Consider the following 20,797-nt stretch of genomic DNA (forward strand, 5'->3'; position numbering starts at 1 on the left):
TGATTTAATCCAATAGATTGCTAAATTCCACAGTTTGCTCACTTCTCTCCTGCTTTCCCTCCAACTTCCCAGTGGGATGAGACAAACAACAAAAAAAAAGCAAAGCAGAACTTGTGGGTTGAAATAAAGACTATTTACTAAAACAGAAAAAAGGAAGAAAAAAAAAGTATAACAGTAATGATAATAAATATATGTTGTATATATATGTATATATATACATATATACATACTATACAAATGATGCAGAAGTGATTGCTCACCACTCAACAGTCAGTTCCCCAAGCAGCAGCTGCCTGCCCAGCGAACACCCCACCATTTTCAAGCTTTTTTCCCTGTGATGTCATATGATAGGGAATATCCTTTTCACCAGTTTAGGTTGAAAATCATCAATTCCAACCATCCACCTACTGCTACAGAGTCTGCCATTAAATAATGTCCCTTAGCATTCTATATCCCCACATGTTAAATATCTCCAGGCATGGCAATGTTATTACTTCCCTGGACAGCTTGTTCAATGCATCACCACCCTTTCTGTCTGCAGTTTGTCCGTGTTGACACTTACCGAGTACATTTTCCAGTATGTGCCTAGAAATGTGCTTCAGGAGGATTTGTTTCTTGGCAAAGAAGTGAAGCAGATTAGCCTGCGGTTCTCCAGAGGTGATTTATTGGTCTTTCTGAAGATGATTGCAATATATTCCTCAGTACTGTTGTCAAGATCCTTAAAAACTGACAGAGAGCAGCCTTCCAAGGACATTTACTGTCTCTCAGCATCCTTGGATGTATCTGATCTGATCACATGGACTTGCTTGGGTTTAGTTGTCATAATCAAACCCTGACTCAATCCTTATCCAGCACTGACTGTTCTCTCTGAATCCTTTCACTGACCACTGAGAGAAGTTTCCAGTGAAGACTGAAGCAAAGAAGCGCTGAATACCTCAGCTTTGCATATTTGTTGTCACTGAATCTTCTAACCCTTTTAACGCTGTGCTTGGATTTTCTCAGTTCAGCCTTTTACTACTAAAGTAGTGGTAGAAGCTCTTCTTGAAACTATTTAAGGTTGTGAAGGGCAACAACTCCCACTGCTGTTCTCTCTTACTGGCATCCCATCAGGAACAGCAAACTTTCTGCCAAATCATTGTCAGTCTCATGGAAGTACTCACTTAGGTGTGATCTTGTCTTTCACTTCCTTTTTTTCTTCCTTTTCCTATGCTCAGTCTGTCACTGAAGAGCTGATATCCATCTATTGCAGCACTCCAGTTGCATGAATTCTCTCACCATGGCTCAAATAGTTTGAACAATGCTGAAGATCGGAGACTGCACATGGAGTTACTGCCCTTCCTGTTTGTTTCCCAAGCTATGTGTATTTATGTACATATGACATGAAGTGGCACTTCTTTTACCCTCTTTGATTATTGCAGAGGTATCTCTTGTACTCACAACCTTGTACCCACTGCTGTCTACCACTTCCCTACTTCACTGTGGAAGTAATTTGTCCTCACCAGGTTGGCTGGGTTGCTGGCAAAGCTGCCAGCAGCTTTGTGTTCAGTCCTCAAAAAAGAAGATAGGCAACATCATTGTGCAAAACCAGAAAGAAACACTAGGGCTAATGGATTTCTCATCTGTCTCAGCAGGTTATTTATTGCAACTGAGGTTTTGGCAAACAAATCTTCATGCTGCTCAAGTTGTATCACAAGTATATGCTTTCAAAATCTGAAAATAGCAAGTCTATATGCATTTTTGGATGCAAAAGGTATTGGAAGCTATTATAATTTATGAGGACAAATTTTAAATCTCACTAAATTCTCTTTTTGAACTAAATTGCTGCTGCTGTTAGGTTGCCGTTTATTTCCTTTTTGTGGTGGAGGAAGGCAGAGAGAGGAGACTTGAGTTACTGCTGTCATGTACATCCTTGCCTTTACTTTCTCTTAATCCAATGCTACTGCTGTTTTATCTCTTCAGGAAGAAGTTTTTAAGATATTTAAATGCTGTTAGGAACAAAAGGGTAAATGTTCTGTAATGACTTTAAGTACAGCAGGCAAAAGTAGAAGTTATTGGAAAAGTTTTGGGGAAAAAAATGACAAAAATCTGTCTAAAGAAGATTGCTTTATTTTGCTTATTGGGCAAAGGCATATTTTCTTAAAATCATAGAATCATAGAATATCCTGGGTTGAAAAGGACCATAATGGGCATCTAGTTTGAACCCCCTGCCACAGGCAGTGTCACCAATGACTGTGCCTAGAGCCACATCCAGACTAGCCTTGAATATCTCCAGGGATGGGTCATCCACAATCTCCTAGGGCAACATGTTCCAGTGAGTCACCACGCTCTGTTTGAAAAACTTCCTCTTAATATCTAACCTAACTCACTCCTGTCTCAGTTTGAAACCATTCCCCCTTGTCCTATCTCTATCCACTCTCATAAACAGCTGTAAGAGATTATTCTTTTACATCATTGTCCCAAAGCTTGCTGGGGACACAGATGAACAAGTCCAGGACTGGGCAAGGGTTGTGAAATCCTTTGTCTGAGGGACACGGACGGACAAGGCCAGGGGCAATGAAAGAGAGATAAGCTGCAGCTTAATGGCCGTGAAGCGGTCTTTTGTGTGGATTTATCTCAAGGAAGACGGCCATCTCAGGGGGTACTCACATGACTCTTGCTCAAGCACTCAGGGATGTCACATAGGCAGAAAAAGAAGGATAAAAAGAGGATAGATTCCTCATGAAGAACAGAGGTTTTCTGGCAACAGATTCCTCATGAAGAAGAAGAGGTTTCTGCCATGAGAAGCCTCACGACCTGCCTCTCTGCCTCCTCGACTTGCTCTGCGCTCTACCACGATGCTGAAGAAGAACAAAGGTGTCTGCCATCAGATTCCTCACTACGGAATTCCTGCATGCTGACGGACTCTCCTGGGCCTGCTACCTGAGTCCTGCTACTTCCTCCCGGATTGCTTGCTGCCCAAGGCCAGCCATGCTGCTGCTGCTCTCCCCATTGCTGCTTTTTCCTTGGACCTTCAAAACCTCGTGCAATGGGACCGCTGCTGGATCTTGGTGGTGACTATCGCCACTTTACGCAATTCTTGCTTCTTTCCTATCTTTTCTATTGCTCTCCTTCCCTTCCCCATCTCCCTGATTAGGATTTATAATAAACTGGTTGGACTAACATTTGAACTGTTGTTTTTTAATCTCATGCCGGGTATACAGATATTAAAAGAACCTCATCTCCCTCCTATAAATTGGAGCGAGACAACAGCCATTCCCCCTCCTGTTTATATACTCCCTTCAAGTATTGGAAGGCCAATGGGGTACCAATATCAATAAACAATAAAATAATGTACACTTATAATTACATGCGTGCAGGCAGGTACTTTGAAATTCTGATAGTTTTAGGAGACTTTTTATAAAGATTAAAGGTTTGAGAGTTTGATTCTAGTATTCCAAACAAGGCTGTATTACAGAATGCACTGGAATCTTCTTTGTCCAGCAAGAGAGTTTATTGGAATATTCTTATATATATAAATACTAGCAAACCTTGTTTTTCCCTCTTCCTTATTAATTTGAGTATACAAACTCTGTTCAGATTTATCCTTTTGAAGACTAGTTCCTGTTGTATAGGTAAACTGACAGTAAATTTACGTAGTTATTCTTGAACATGTATGTACTGTTGTACTGGTCCAGTGACAGAACTTTCTTTCCTGAGAGATGGTACAGTTTTCTCTGGAGCAGAGAATGAGAGTTTTAATAAATTCTCAATTATTACACTGATAGCCTTCTCTTTCAAAAAGGTTTCTGTTTGAATTTGACATATTTACAAATGAATAGCAAGATTACAAATAAAGTGAAGTCCAATTACTTTCCCAATTACTTTCCCATTTCACTGTCATAGTGTGTGAACAAAGGCTGCTAAGTTTCTGTCACTCAGAGGCAGGAGTCTCTCAATGAGGCATGATTTCTGATCCTGTGGTTCTATGTCTTCAGAGTTAGAGTGCATTTTCTCCCTGTCAGGTTATGTGATTCAAGTTGCTCATGTTTTAAAAGTTAGAACAGTTTCTGTTGTCTAATCTATAGAGCAAGAGCCCTTGTGCCATGCATTGCAAACAAACCCCATACTGAGACGGGAAGATACAGGAACTTGTTCTAAATGATTTCTGTAAGTTGTGAGTCACATCAGGTATTTCGTAACTATCTCTATCCAGTGCTGCTTTCTGCAAGCAGTAACATCATTTGAGAGGGAAGAGGTTCTGCTCATTTCTATGCTGAATAAAATGACAGAACTTGTCTCTCCTCAGTTACTACAGATTTGATTATTAGCAACATTATCAATGTTAATACAAGAAAACTGAAAAACTGACGGAGCTGGGGGGCAAAAGCCTTTCTTCGTTTCATTATTAAGGTGAACTTCTGTAGTGGGCTCCTCGTAACGCTGACGGCAACTATATTTTGGAAAACAATAAGGAACAGAAATGAGGTCATATTTCTATCCTTTTGCGAGCTCAGTATTAATTCACTTTGGTCGCTTAAATGACTGCTTTTCTGTTTGTATAACCTTCCAGCTATCTTGTCACTTAAGCCTTGCCAAATTATCTAGGTTCTTAGTTTTGACTGGAATGCACTTTTCATAAGGCTTATGCAAGTTTGTGTAAATAGCAACTTTTTATATATTTATCTTAAGTTTAAACAGTACACACTTCTCAGGTCTTCAATTTGTGTTGCTGCATGTGTTGTGGGGAGTAGTTTGTTTTATAAGCCAGACCCGGAGCTGGAAGAGGCTGCAGTATCACTACTGACAGAGGATGATATTACATAGACAAGAAACTGCTCCAGTCAGTATTCTAAATAGTCTACAACAGAAAAACAGTACACAAGACACTAAGACATATTCACATCTTAGTTTTGTATTTTCCTGCTGTGTTGCTTCATGATTTTAAAAGCTGTGGCATGCTTGTAAATTCTTCAAACTAAAATGTGAACATGTATTATGTGAAATATTTGTTAAGCATATTAGTTTCATGAGAACAAATCTAGTTTTTAAATTAGTTTTAAAGATACATAGTATTACATGATTATTATATTGCAGATTAACCTGCAATGATGCTAATGACTCCAAAATGAAGTCCAATTAGTAAACAACTGCTTTAACCAATTATCTCTGATTTTTTAATTATTTAATTATTCTTTACTTCATTTTAAATGCTGTAAAACCTCTTGGTTCACTTCCCTGAAAAGTGCTGAAAAGTCCTATCTTATTTATATATTCTATATAAATATATTCTATAACTTTAATCACTCTACATGTTTTCTAGCATTTATTTATTTATTTATTTATTTATTTATTTATTTATTTATTTATTTATTTATTCTGAGAAGTGGGGGTTAAAACTGTGAAAAGTATTTATGGTCATCGTGATACAGGAAACATAATCTGTTCTGTTTGATAATATTTCCTCAATTTGAAGCGTTTGTTGGTTTGTTTTCTGAGCGCTGTTGAGCATTAAACTTTTGGAAGCTTCAGATCCCATCACTGAATAAGGAAAGACAAGATGTATTATTTCTGAGTGTTGCTAAATTTATTTCATCTGCAGTCACTCAATAGAGCAAAATTATTCTGCAGCTCTTAAACGTGACCTTCTCAGTCCATGACTAACAAAACTGTCACCTCTATTTCTTTCTGAAAGCTTATTTTGACTAGATTAGCTGTCTTTGGAACTGAAAAGTAGTTATTTAATTTTACATGAATGTATAATAATGTGTCAGCTAGATACACGGTAGCACCTCAGGAGTTATCTGAGAGCTGCTCCAAAAGTATTGCCTCCTATTTTTATTTTCTTGGCCAATGACATCAGAGGTGGATGTCAGTGGTATGGCAGTAGAGGTTGAAACTTCCCACCAATATTCCATTATATTTTGTTGCTGTGTGACAGGTGCAGCAGAGAGGCAGTCTGATAAAATGGCATCTGACATGGAAAAGGTGAAGCAAAGGTGAGATACTTGCTGAGTATTTATGAAAATAGAACAGTGGATGTGAGCACAGTGAGGCAATGTGTGTTGTGTTTCAGCAATGGCAACAGTGCTGCAAAAGGTAAGCCACATTCTGGATGGCCATGCATAGTTCTCATAGCAGGAAATGAGGAGTGTCTTGATTAGCTCATCTGTACAAATCAGATAATGGTGGTGAACTATGTTCAAAAATAGTGCTTTGTAGCTGAAAAAAATGTTCTATCAAATAGTGTTATTGTGCTATTTATCTCTGTTGTAATTTCCATGGAATTAAATAGGAGGCATTATTTTCAGAGCAATGTAATTTTAATGTCTTGTTCTCCAGGTAGTACTTTTGCATCATCATTTCTCTTGGTCAGATTTATGCCGTTCTTACTTAGCACGTCACTCTAGATATGTCATTAATTAGTTACCACTGCTGTAGCAATGATACAGAAACAGTGAGATGTTCAGTCAGGACATCCAAGGTGTTTGGAAAGAAGCTTAACATGGGCTGGGTAAAAGATGGTTCTTTCTTTCTTGTATTAATGAAATGAGGGTAGCTGTACTTCAAAGTGACCTGGAGCACTTCTATGTTTTCCTTTCATCTCTACAAAAAGTACAGATTAGAGCAAGAAGAAATGCATTTCTTGTTATTCTAGGGTTGTACCCAGCGTGTGGTTTGTTCTTTACCACACACAGCAGTATTTTAGTTCTCCCTGGAATTCAAGATCAGTATTATTAATCAGCGTAACATTAGATCGTTCTAAATTCAAGGCATACTCCTTGTTCTATTATCTGTATAAACATTTCAAATATTTAAACTCATGTTTAGATTTGTGAGTGAAGGAGTCTGCCATGCTTTAATACTTTTAAAGATAAATATGGCAACATGAGGCTTGCCAGAGGGTCAGAGGTCAGACTGAAAAGGAGTATGAACAAGGTGAGGAAAAGCCAAGTAGGTGCCAAGACGATTCCAGCAACTGTCAGCATGAGGAGACGAACTAATATTAAAAAAAAATATATATATATATATATTTATTTCTGTTTTAGCAACTTATATGAAATAGAAAACTAGAGAGAAACTGAACTTTGGTAATTACCCAGTGTTCTACGTGTAGTCATCGTACCCTGCTATGTTAAAATAGGCATAAACTTACATGCTTTGTTTTATCTTACCTTTGAATATAGGATATAGGTCCTCACACCTATTCTCTCTCTGACACTGGATAATGACAGAAGCAGAAACTTCTCTGGAGTATTGAAGAGGATCTTCAAATCTGCTTCAAAAGCCGGAAGAGAGAAGGTTCTTAGGTAAATCTATGTGAACACACACTTAGTTGATACTAGGTTTCCATCACCCTAAGTTGTTGGTTTTTTTTCAATCTTCCTTTCTGTTTTGTTTCTAAATTTTTAATTTCAACGATTTTATTCAGACTTAAATTATTACTGTGTGTTCAAAAGTTTGTGGATCTCCTCACAACAATAGGATCCTTCTCATCTCAGAATTCTCATTTATTTACTTCTACTTGCATTGAGTATATGTTCAAATAAGAGCAGACTACCACAACCATAGAAGAACTTGCAAGTTTTTTTGGAAGATGTGAATGTGTACACTTCTATGGGGAGAAGATGGACCTAGTACTACAGATTCCAGTAATGGAATTTTCTAGAAGTGCTAGGAATCCACAAGAAGTAGGCAATAGAGAGTACTTTTTTCTTTTCCTCTTGCTCTGTTACTGTTTTCCTTCTCTAATTCTCTACAGGATTAGGGAAAAAAAGACAGCAATTCATTCTATTAAGTTGCTTTCCTCATTATGCACTTCATGATTTGCTGAATTGCTGAATTTAGGATTTACCAAAGAGAAGAAAAGCTGCAAAATGGTCTACTGACCCTGTTCTTGCATTATTTTGTTCCTTCTGCTGTGTTCTGGAAAGCAGTGATAGTTCAGATGTCCACATTTTTTATTTTATTTTTCAGAACCATGATTACAGCTTAAATGTGAAGAAGTTGGTCACATTCCTGAAAATAGAAGGTATTCTGAAATAAAATTTTATGAAAAATATACTCTGGCTTCCCCTACAGAGAATGCTTTAGAAGTATGCTGAATTTTGCTTTAATAAGCTTACAAAGAAATAATAAGATATAAATATTTTAACCAAAAAATTAAACCTTTTAAAACACCACCTTAAATAGAATCATTTGCCTTATAATTAGCAATACTTTCTTGGAAATTAACAATATCATACTGTAGATAGCTACAAATTATGCATTATTATCTCCTTATTCTAGGATCTTTAAGTAAGTTTGAAAGTCTAAAGGGATTTATTTCTAACATTTCTGTGCCAATTAAGCTGTATTTATTTGCTGTTCTTTCTTCCTTCTCCCAGAGGCTACCCCATGCCACTGCAGAATGCATATTTTACATTTCACTTATTTATTTATTTTCATAGTTTCTTGGTAAATATATTTAAGTTTTTAAACCATCCATACTTGCTTCAGAAGAAACAGCAGTATGAACTGACTGACTAGAGTCCTATCGTATGACTAATATGCTAAATATTCTTGTCTCTCTAACTCTGGTGTTGCTTTCTTCTTTGGCATAGATTAGATGATTTGCACATTTATGAACTATTAACCATCTTCTATACACTCCCCTCAGGAGGCTTAATAAAGACATGAAATTATTTCTGCCTAGGTCACATTTATTAATTTCAGTCTCTGCATAAGATTTACATTTTACTGCAGTGCAAGAGGGAGAAATGGAGCCAGGGTTAAAGGGGAGCATAAATTGTTAGCTTTCAGCAGTTTATATCATCCTCTCTTACCATTCTGCAGTTCAGGAAATTTATTTTATCTTCCTTGTAATCGCGTTCCTAAATGAAGTTGGTAAACTAGAAGAATGAAGATAAAAGACAAAATAAACAAACATAAGGTCATGCCTTGCATACTACATCTAGTACAAAATAAACATGAAAGCTTGATTGAAGTTACTCATTAAAATACTGCTACTGCTGAAAGAGGTTGAGGGGTGTCTCATTCAAGTATGATGTGGGAGATTTGGGGTCAGTTGGTGGGTTAAGTTCTCTCCATGAGCAAGCAGATTTAGATTTCTGCTTATGGGAAGAGGAATCTTTCTTGACACATTTATTACAGAAGACCAGACAATGTTAACTGAAAGCACAATCAGAGAAAGAAATTTGCAATGTCAAGTTTATTTAAAAGAAAAAAAAAAAAAAAAAAAGAAGAAGGAAAAAAGAAAAGATGTTCTGGCCTGACTGTGTTTATTTGCAACAAATCAAAGCCTAATCTGTAACTAATGTAAATAGCTAGAAACAGCATCTTGTGTTGATCAGTGGGGAATTCTATACAATCATTTGCAAAGTCTCTGTAGCAGTACTGTATTTAGTACAAAACAGTACTTTACCAATAAAGGGGTAAGGGGAACAAAAGTTTTAATTCTTCTTTCCTTCCCTCCCAGGATATTTTGCACATATTACAACTGATGCAAATTCCAACTAAATGGCTGTTTTGGAACCTGCTTTATGTTAAACAAACAAACAAAAAAAAAAGCAGTGTGTGAAGCAGAAGGCGAAGAGACAAACTATGCTTCTCAAATGTTCCTTCTTGAGGATAGTTTTTTTTCAGTCTGTTGTTATGCTGAGATAGATGATTTGACTCACACCTAGAAAGATCTGTAGCTTTTCATTTCACATTTTGCTCTTAAACTGTGTTAATTATTTTGCTCTTTTCATTATAGATGCTTCACTGACACTTCAGGAATTAAGAGTTCTAAACTTCTAGGGGAAAAAAATAACAAACAACCTTTCTGATCACTGGAAAATTGTTATTCCATAATGGAAATAGCTGAGTTTTTACTCAAATGTTACTATTCCCCTTCATATTAATGCTTTAACCATGCCTCAAGAAGAAGCTATTCTGAACAGTAATGGGAAGCAACTGCAGTCATTACGAGTACCTTATTTCTGAAAGTAGCTGTATGCAGTGTTTAGTGTGAAAAGTCTCTACTGAGTTTCACTCTGTACATTCAGATACATCAGCAGCTGAAGAAGTGGCCAGTTACAAGAGTGTCTTCATCCTTGACAGGCAAATATAGATTAAATATGCAAGCTTGCATGTGTTTCAATCCAGTAAAAGTGGAAGAGTCTGTCACAGAAAGTACACTAGCAAATGGGCAACCAGTTGATCATGTTATATTTTAATTTGCAGAGACAAAAATGACAAGCAATTTATTTACATAAAACTGTACAAAAGCAAATTAAATTATGTAAATATTTCATAAATAGAGGTGGACTAGCGTTTAATACATTTTGCCATGTTTAGCATAGTTGCGTGCATAGTGATTCATAATAAACAATGATAAATTGTTCTCTGCTTCACTATCAACATCCAAGTTGCAGAACAATAGTCAATGATTAATATTACAAACAGATCGTACCACACTGAATGCAAGTGCTTTAAAATTTAGGAAAAAGTTGTCTGAAAGCATACCCCAGGTAGCTGGTACATATTGGCTTCTTTCTTGCTTTTCAGCCAATAATACAACTTAACTGATGGAATTTCATCTCTATTGCTATTTCATCTTCTTCATTCCTTAAGGAAACACTGTACATTTATCACCAATGAAAGAAAAGGAAAAATATTTCATTGTTCAAGTTCTTACAAGTGTTTGGTGATAGCTGTGCTTATGGCAAGTCTTCAACTATACTCCTTGCTTTCCTACTTGACAACTTCCTAGGGTAGCCTTTCAGTCAATCATCTGAATCCCATTTAAATTCTTCCCCCACATAAAAATAATGTTTACCTTTTTTTTTTTTTCCTGAAACTCAGGCAGCAGGCCAGTCAGAAATCATATTGAATAAACATAGTGGATCTGAGATCCAAAATGAGCAGTAGATTTTAGACCAAAGCTATTGAATTTTCTAATACATATAAAGTTATATATTAATGCATCAATCTATAAAGGTGCCCTAACGTAAAACACATGCAAAGCTCATTCGAGTTTACCATGGAAAGAAATAAAATGATGATTTCTATATTGTACAACTGAAATGTGATGGCAGCTAAAAGCAATTAAAAAAAAATTGTTTGTCAGTTTTCCTGGCAACATGAAGTGGTGACACCTTGCCAAACAAGTATAGTATAGACTGATCATTGTTCTCCAAGCTGCAGAATTAAAAACCAAATGAAGACAATCCCAACCCCCCCACAAAGATTAATTAGAAAAACAACAACAAAAAACAAACAAACAAAACAACCCTCAAGACATATTTAAACCACAGCATTGTGTTAATAATGCTTAAGACTGGTCCATTAACTGAGTTTGGCAAAAGACTTGTTTTTAAATATATTATTTATAATTTCTCAGAAAATAAACAGGTAAATATACAGGTTCAAAAAGGTTGGGAATAGCCCCTTATCCCTCAGTGTCCAAACCCAAATACCACTCTACCATAATAACAGGTATAAAAGGCACAGTTGCATATTTTGCATTCACCCTAATTATTTTTTATAGTTTATTTATTTTTATACAAAAGCACTCTATTTATGGAGTGGCACCAGATTTAACATATTTAAAATAAAAAGAGAAATACAAACACAAAGTATATTTGTGTGTCATGCCAGGTCAGAAGAGTAATCAGCATGTTAATAGTGGCTAGTTCTACTAGAATTGTTGTGAATACTTACAGTAGATAGAACTTTAAAAAAATTCTTTCACACCCATTTTAGTTCTAAGGAGATGCTCACAGGTAAAGTATTTAATGACTGTCTTAATGTGGTGCGAAAATCAGTGAGTGACTGCTGATCCATTTAATCTGAAGGTCTTCTATGACCTGTATTATTAGCATTGTAGACAAAGGGTTTAACAATATATTGAACTAAGCTACCTATTTCTTTTGTGTGTGTAATTTTAAATAAAAATTTATCAAAGGAAATTCTGTTCAGCATTTGTTATGCAATTGTGTATTCTGTTGAAACGTGCAAGAAAAATGTGTATACATTACATAAGCATTTTAGAAGCATTTTTAAACAGGTACTTACAGATTATACAAAGCAGTAACTGCTCTATGCAGTCTCATAACAAAGTACTGGTTTGCATGTCTTCATATTACTTAAATAATTAAACATAAGAATGTTCAATCATTATTAATCTTTGATTTTCTTTCTAAAATGTGCCCATTCATCATAACCGCTATACACAAACTAATGTTACATGAAGAAAGTAAACTTAAGAGAGGAGAATGGAACAGCCAGAAACAACATCACCGACTATATGGACAAGTGAATTCAAAAGATAAATGCAATGAGTTGTATTGATTTAGCAACCTCTACTATAGGCTGTTTACGGTTATTTTTAAGAAACTACCCGAAGCTACATTATGACTACAGTATCTAGAGAGCCATCTAACCATGCTTTAATGCCAGGTGAAACAGCCAGGGATTAGAATGCTTCTCCCCTTCTCCAGCTGTGTCCTTCAATTGTCACTTTCATCTGAATGTCTGTGCTGTTTGTCATTATTACTGCAGCATGAGCTAGAGAGAAACTGGCTAAAGTTCTGCACACTTTGTAGCTTTTATTGCACAAAAACCTGTTTCATTTCCTCTTCCTTTCCTGAAGTGCTCATTGTGAGAATCATTATAGCCCAGAGCTCTTGCATATTATAGACAGTTTGGATTCGTTTTAACTCATCTTGACCCATTAGGTGAGTATCATATCACACCGTTTATTTTCTACCTACCCTAAATGTTCTGAGTCTTGACCCTGTTTAGCATTGCACTTCACTTGGCTTTAATGCACTAGTGTTTCAAGAAAACCTGCATTACATGTTTGATACAAATCAATCTGCAACACCGATGACAAAAGACTCAGCAATCACTCCTTGTACTCTGAGAAGGCGGCTTTATATTTGAGTTGTAATATTCTCTTGTCATTGTGTCACCACAGTGCCCACCTTCATCCTACCAAGCATTCCCACTAACACAGCCTTCTAGCAATACTATTATTTTTTAATTTTAACTTCATAAATTCCCTGGAATTGGCAGTATCATATATGAAACATCTGCTGCAACATATCATGTCATCACAAAAAAAAAAAAAAAACAAACCCACATCATTTCCTTTGGGCATTCAACTGAACCGCATTGGAAAAAATATTGTCATCTGGGCTTGTAGAACGCGCTGCTGTGCAAATGTAACTGAAGGTGTGTTATGAGTACATGTGCATGAGTATATTAGTTTTCTATGCCAAGCCCCAATACTTAGCAGTTCCCCTGATCCATAGTGTGATCTTTGGCCTTTTTGTTATTACTATCTTCCCAGTTAAATGTTAGTCTTGTCCAAAAAAATGATTTCAAGAGTTTATCATTACTATGCTACAGTATATGCGTTACTAATTGTGTTTACACTGAAGTAATCATTACGAGAACGAGAGAGAAGGAGAGAAAGAGACACAGCTAGAACACATTTGTTCTATGGATAAAACAGAACCAGAGTTCATGAATCATAAGAAAGTTTGCCATGTTTTGGACGGCAGTCTCAAGCTGAACGTGTCTCTGTCGCATCCTGCATCAGATGAGAAGTGAGAATATTAAAGCTGTGGTCTTCACAAAGTGCCTATTAATGATTATTCCTTTATATTTACCTTTATATCTGTATGGTTTCTGAAGGATTGTCCCTGGTGGGGATCAGCAATATTCAGATGATATGCTTTGAATACATTTTCCCTGACCTGTTATCCTCAACAAGTCAGTTGACCATCGAAAAAATGAGTGGCTTAACTCATGCTTCTGCAGAGGAGAAACAACAATGTGCTGTGTTCTTTTTAATCAAGCTCATTACTATGGGAGGAGTTTGCAACCATAGGTTTGGGAAAATAAAAATTGGTGAGGGGGGATTTGACATGCAAGTAACAACATTTTCTACATTGTACAGTATAGTCAGGCAGACCATATAACTAAATGCCTGCTATGGAGGCAGAAGTGGCAAGCAGAGCTTATGTCTCTTTGGTGGCCTCCTCTTTTTGTTTCATATTTTTGTTAAAATTGTTTTGATTTTAAGACTTTTGCCCCTTCTCTTGCTCACAACATGAAAGAAATTTGTTGCTGCTTTTTAGCTTACAGGTAAACTTCTCTTCTAGTTAGAGTATTGACAGGAGATGGCTTATAATCCCCTGTCTGTGTAAGGGGGATATCTTCTGGATTGCCTTCTTCTTTCTTGCTGAAACTAGCGGCGCTGAAGGTCTCATAGGATGAGGTCAACTTTTTGTTAAGGAGGTTTCTGTTGCGATCACCCATGAGGGAAGCTTCTCCATTGGCCAGCTTTTCCTGACTGCCCCGTTCATCAACAGGCATGAAAGTGGAGAGTTTTGGCTGGCTCTTCTGCTTTCTTTCAGGAGAAGTGCGAACTGGCATCCAGCAGGAGTCCGAGTGGCCATATTCATCACATTCTCGGGTACACTTCCCTGTCAGGGCTACATCTGGCAGAGGCCTTGAATCTGAAAGTAAAATAGAGTTGCCTTTACAAATGAATACTGCATTGTCTTCCAGTGAAACTGAGAATCCTTAAATCTAAAAAAGTTATTTTTAAAAGCCTTAATAAGAATGTTGTAACAAGTTCCTTAGCAATATCTTCTTTTACACTGCATGTGCCCATACGCCAAAAGCATATCAGTACTTTAACTTGAATATTAAGAGCTATGTTTGTCAGTCAATCTCAAAAGCAAAGTCAAATTTGGCATTAATTACTGATTGATTTTTTTTTATTTTTGCTGTCTAGGAGAGTCAACCAAGCACTTAATTCTGTGCTGCCAATTTCTTTGAGATTATTAAAAATAGCTTTCTTTGATTTTTATGTAACTTGCTTGAAAGGAGAATCAGGCTCTGGAACCTGCAAACTCTTATGAACATTCTTAATTTTTGGCGTGTGAGCAGATCTGCTATTGACAATAAGACTCAATTTTAGCACAAGATAAATCTCTGGATGTACTTCTCATGACATGGTATATATTGTTAGGACACAGTATGAGTGCTACAGACAGTGATTAGTAGGAGCATACAAAGAAACTGCGGTTGGTTATAAGTGTAATCTAACATATACAGGTAATGCTGTTATATGTGCTGTGTATGCAATGTAGAGAGGTAGGGAGAATCTGAATGCTGCTTGAAAGAGTACATTGATATTTTTCATGTGATGTGCTGTGTTAAAAGGTGTCTTGTTCTAGATCGCTGCATCTGCAGTGGACTTCTTATTTTAAGGACTGGATAGGATGCTGAAATTTTTTCTTTTCTTCACTTTACCTTACTTTATGATCTATGAGATATAAGTAAAGTTGCCTACAAAGTAACAAGATGAATAAAGTTAACAAAGAACAAAAATCAAAAGGTAAATTTAATTTTACAGTGTATTTTATATGACTTTCATATAAATAATAAATATAAATAAATAATAAGGAAATAAATAATAAGGAACTTCATATGGAATGCAGCCAATTTTTACCTTCCCAATACCCCACCCAAATTTGTGGGAACTGTAATTTTAACAGTCAACCGAAAGTATATTGAGTCTTAATTTTATTCCTTGAAGCTTGCCTATTTTTTTCTTTGATTTTTGCTGCCAAATAGTCCTCTGAAACAGTGACAATTCCAAGTATGACATTTGTATAAATTCCTAGTTTATAGAAGAAGAAAAAAAGACATTCATGGGTTTTTTTTTCAAAAAAAGAAAATCCTTTGCCAAAATTTGATTTAAAATATTTACGATAGATGCTAGCAGAGAAGTCATATTTCATTTCAGCATCTGCAGATTTAATCCTGATAAATCTCCAATAGCTCTTGAAAGTTGGATTTACATTCAACTCTTCCTAATTCATTCATGAATTTAGCTATTTCTTTATTTAAAAATTTGTTGCAAGATTGTAAAAAAAAGGCCTATTATTTTTTATTAAGAATTGACAATATTTCTATAGCACGCTGAACACTGCGATATTTCATATTTCAATGCATCACTGAATTCAGTGAAGAAAACAGGACTGACATTTATATAACTGAGTAATTGTAGCTGAAATGTGTAAGGTTGGGAGGAGGGAACCAAAGTTGTTATTTTTTTTTTCTTTCTTTTCCAGTCGTACTTTTTAAGACTTCTGCAGTTAGACTCAGCCATGACTACTACATTTGTTTCAATGAAGAATACAAAGGCTATGGACAGTTATCAGTTTAGTTTTCAGATACCTGTGTTCTGGAGATGCTCACAAAAGACAGGGAATGTATCAGGAAAATTGTCTATTATTTGTCTGCTAAATCTAATATTATTCTGTCACGCCTTAAAGGTAAAATGCATAATTAACTGCTGAGCTGTATCTAATGTGCTTTGTTTTTTAAACAAGAAAACTCTTCTGATATTTCTAAGAGAAAGCAAAACAACTTTCCACCTAAACCTCTATAAAGTCTTCAACTAACACCTTATTTCTGAACAATAACCATTAAATATTATGCTTGCAACTACTATTAAGTTATTACTCTGGAAGAATATAAACAAATACTTCACAAGACAATTGTTTGACCTTTATTTCAAACATGAGCATGTGTTAATTGAAAAATGTTGCTGTTACTTTTTTGTTTGTTGGTTGAGCTTGAAACTGGTAATGTCTCACAATATTTGAAGGTTTCTTTTTAGTGCAAATAGGCCTTAACCCAGCAACACTCAGGATGCTAAAAATCCACCCCACACTATTGAATCATACGCATGAAAGTTTACCATCTTGCATTGTACTGTATCCCATATTTACTTCTGGACCAATGCAGAATCCTTTATTGTAAAGTAAAGCATGAAACGTCTTGTGAAATTTAGCTTTACAGTGCAATGCACTGCTTTATTAAGCAAGAACCTGTAAGTCAGCATGTGGCTCATTCACCCTGTTATTTTTTGAGATAAAGCTAATCTGCATACCTACAAAGGAGTTCAGACAAACTGGAAGGAAAACAAATACTCTCCCAGGATATTCCCAGACTCATAACAGGGGCCACTGCCTAGGCTCAGTGAAGCACAGGGATGTGCAGTGGCAGATGGGAATCCAAATCAAGGACTCCTGAGGAACAACCACCTTGTCAGCGCCCCTCCCAGGGCTGTTCCAGCAGAGCCATCTGCCCTGTTGTCTGGGAATGGCCATGAGTCATCAGCAGCTGATATCCTGATCATCTTTCAGTCTAGGAAGGATTGCTGTCATGGGATTTAGGACATGATATGGGATGCAGGAGAAAAGCAGCTGGGGATTGTATGGGATTTCATTATGGAATATTTAGGCGAAAGATCAAAGGTGGAAAAAGGGGTTGAGGGAAGGAGGAAGAAGCAGAAATATATATATATATATGTATATATATACATACAATCCCAGAATATAGAAATATATATAAGCCAAATTTAAAGGTATATAAAGTTGGATATATATGTATAGTATATATACATATATTTATAGTATATTGTATATAAAATCATAGCATCATAGAATTGTTTGAGTTGGAAGGCACCTCTAAAGGTCATCTAGTCCAGCTCCCAGGCAATGACCTGCATTTAGATCAGGTTGCTCAGAGCCCCATCCAGCCTGACCTTGAATATCAGGTCAGCCACCACCCCTCTGAGCAACCTATTCTAATGCCTCACTGTAACAAAATTTTTTCTTATACTCAGTCTAAGTCTCCTGTCTTTTATTTTGAAACCATTTTCCCTTGTCCTATTAAAAGACCCTGCAAAAAAGTATGCCCCTTTCTTTATTATAGACCCCCTTCTGAAACTGAAAGGTTGCTATAAAGTGTCCATGGAGCCTTCTCTTCTCCAGACTGAATATAGTGAATATTAGTAGTGAATATGTATATATATGTGTAATATATATAGATGCATTATATACACATGTACACACACCTACTCACTATTGATCTCCTATGCTATCCAGCAAGAGAGAGGAGTACGATAAGTCCATTAGTCCCATGTGTTTTTGAGTTGCTCTGTGTGTCTTTGATATGCTAGCTGTGTCTATATGTGGCATACAGTTGTGCTCTGTGCACATGCCTGCTGGGAATACATCCTCAACTTTGCTACTTGTTGAACCTGCGGACACTGAGCTGCAGCAGCCTTGCCTCCTGTGGGCTACTGAATCTGCAGCAGCCTTGCCTCCTGTGGGCTACTGAATCCTGTGAGATACATTTTCCTCTAACGAATCCTTCAATTAGTATTTGGCACATACAGTTAATGTAGTCTTCTAGTCCACTGCTTTCTTCCATCTGTTTTAAGAGCTTAAATCAGGATAGCACACATTTAATCTAACATGCTAATGAAACTTGTCTGCTCTTCTGCTTAAAAGATGGATATAACTTCAGCATTTGGTGGTGAAGTGTGGGGTAGAAGTAAATATTTTCTGTCATTTCTGTCTTTGCTTTCATGACTAAACTATTAGAAATACCTAAACTAGTCAGATGAAGACTAGGGTACCCCTTATGCACTTCAGTAGATAACAGAGATTTAACCTTCATTACAAATAAAACACCACACAGCTTTAACTAGAAAGTAATTAAATGTACTTTTACTAAATCTCTGAACAGATTGACCTTTTGTAGACTAGTGACCTTTAGCGTCTGTTTTCATATTATCTAACCAGAGTCGTGAGCAATCTCTGAGTTTGAGAGGAAAAAAAGTTTTCTCCTCCAGAATAAGTTGCATCCGAACATATCTCTAAATAATGTGATTTTTAAGTACTCATCATTTTAAAAGATAGACACTTCAGTAGCAATCACCCTGCTAGCTGACAAATGTAACAGAATAAGACACAGCAAGGAACTTGTTATCAGAGTTGGCAAACAGCAAGGAAGAGAATAACAGATTTCTAAAACAGTTACATATCTTGAAACAGATTCAAATACATACTTAAAAAGCCAGTTATTAAGAAATTTTATAGAAAATAAACCTGGAAGAATGATATTTCTCATCGTATAGACATTTACAGATTTTGAATTTAGTTTTTAACAGTTTGTACACAGAATATTCAAATTTAAGAACTCTACACAAAAAGTTACCTTTAAAAGTGAGTATACAGAATTTTCACTTGTATCTGCTCAGACTTCAGCTTTAAAAGAATGGAGAACATTGATTCCAGGGTCCCATAGAGGAGGAGGACCAAAATCTACTTCCTTATTGCATCTCATATAAGATTGCACCAAAAAATTTATAGTGTTAGATGATAATTATCATTTAAAAATAAAATTTACTACTGATTCAACAACTCTTCAAAAATCAATTGCTAATTTCTGAGAAATTTTCCATAAAGCTCTGTATGAAAGCATGCAAATGAGTGGGGTTATTTATATGTATGATCATGTTTCTATTGATTGTATCTGGCTGTTGCTTTAGGACTGGAAGGATTGCTTGTTATAAAAGAAAAAAAAAAAAATTGAAGGCATCTAGCATGGCAGTGCTGAGAGGGGAAACACAATGATCACTGACAGTTTAATCCCAAAAAACTAACAACTAAAATACTCCACCCAAACAATTTTCTATTATTTTCTCTCTTCCCATTCCATACCGAAGAAGGTCAATGTATGTGAACAAGGACTAAGTATTATGAATATAGTAGTCAATGAGAATGTTATAAATTATGTGATTTAATGTATACCAGATCAATATATGCCCATGACAGGGGGGCAGTAGGCCCCTGCCCCCCCCCCCCAGGTCCCAGAAAATGGGAAGGAAAAGGGAAAAGGGATAGGGAGATGGGGGCTGGGCTCAAGGAAGGAAAAAAACATCGGCAAGGATCTATAGAGGAAAACTTATTTTACTAACAATGATATCGGAATGCAAGATAACACAATATAATACAATCTAATTGAAATTGAGACTAATAAATCAAATAAAATAGGAGAGAGAGAGAGAGAGAGAGAGTTCCTGAGACCGAGTCAAATGTGAAAAGCTTGTTACGGGTAGGAAAGCACCCTCCAGCACCCAACCCGGAAGGACCAGATCCCATTACTTCTGCAATGTATAGGGACAGGTACCCAGAATTGGAACATTAACACTTTAACTCCCAGTGCACTACATGATGTTATGATTTGGAATACTGAAAACCAAAAAACACAAAACAATGACAATACACATACTGCAGAATTAGTCAAAGTTATATACTCACTCTGGCTCCAGGTTTTTTATCTGCCCATTCTTGTACAATATATTTTAAGAGAAACCCTCTCTTAGCAATTACTCCTGAGATGGTCCCAGAATATGCAGTATTTTGGGGGAAGATGCAAGGGGTTTTTCGTTTTCACATCTTTTGTAAACCACACACAAAACCTATGGCACCAATGGGCTTTATACTTAAGTAGTCTAAAGTTCTGTTCCATTTACTGACCCTGGAAATATAAATCTCTTCAGAGCAATAGTGACGCCTGAACATTCCCAGAAGTAAGAACTAAGCACCAAGAAAGTGTTCCTCGTTGTAGACTTTTTCTTGAATACATCACTGGAAAGGTCACATAATACTTCAGTAGTATTAAAGTACTTTAAAACCACACAGTTTGGTCCATGTGATCTGAAGAGTCACTGTTAGATGGTGTGCTGAATTGTATCTATTACAAATCAATGGCTGCACGCAGATTTTGCTGCTACTCCCCTGCATGTTTCCACCTATTGAAGGTCTGTGAAAAATACTTATTCAGTAGTTTGAGTCTTCAGTGAAAAAAGGAATAGCTACTGACTTACAGAAAGAACAGACATTCTAGTTTGGATGTGTCAGTTTTCACCCCACCTTTTCCTAGGCTATGTACA

General features: G+C 36.3%; 1 protein-coding gene and 2 long non-coding RNA genes across 4 annotated transcripts in view; 1 reads left to right on the plus strand and 2 right to left on the minus strand.

Moving 5' to 3' along the window:
* The window catches only part of LOC146544509 (uncharacterized), a 57,842-nt gene extending 56,903 nt beyond the window's left edge, over positions 1-939 (minus strand). The window contains exon 1 of the long non-coding RNA XR_014883184.1: positions 563-939. This is a non-coding gene — a long non-coding RNA (uncharacterized LOC146544509). The remainder of the gene's footprint in view (positions 1-562) is intronic.
* Positions 940-2,713: 1,774 nt separating this feature from the next.
* Positions 2,714-13,110, plus strand: LOC146544510 (uncharacterized). Its single transcript, XR_014883185.1, has 5 exons — positions 2,714-3,050; positions 5,918-5,975; positions 7,164-7,286; positions 7,954-8,008; positions 9,734-13,110. It is a non-coding gene; the product is annotated as an uncharacterized LOC146544510 (long non-coding RNA).
* PCDH7 (protocadherin 7) overlaps positions 10,177-20,797 on the minus strand; it is a 263,878-nt gene continuing 253,257 nt past the window's right edge. For both annotated transcript variants that reach the window (XM_085223343.1, XM_085223342.1), the window contains exon 3: positions 10,177-14,489. In XM_085223343.1, coding sequence (XP_085079469.1) covers positions 14,110-14,489 — 380 coding nt within the window. In that variant the 3' untranslated portion in view covers positions 10,177-14,109. The remainder of the gene's footprint in view (positions 14,490-20,797) is intronic.

Source organism: Meleagris gallopavo, chromosome 4, assembly GCF_905368555.1.
Source record: "Meleagris gallopavo chromosome 4, MGAL_WU_HG_1.1, whole genome shotgun sequence".
Lineage (NCBI taxonomy): Eukaryota > Metazoa > Chordata > Aves > Galliformes > Phasianidae > Meleagris > Meleagris gallopavo.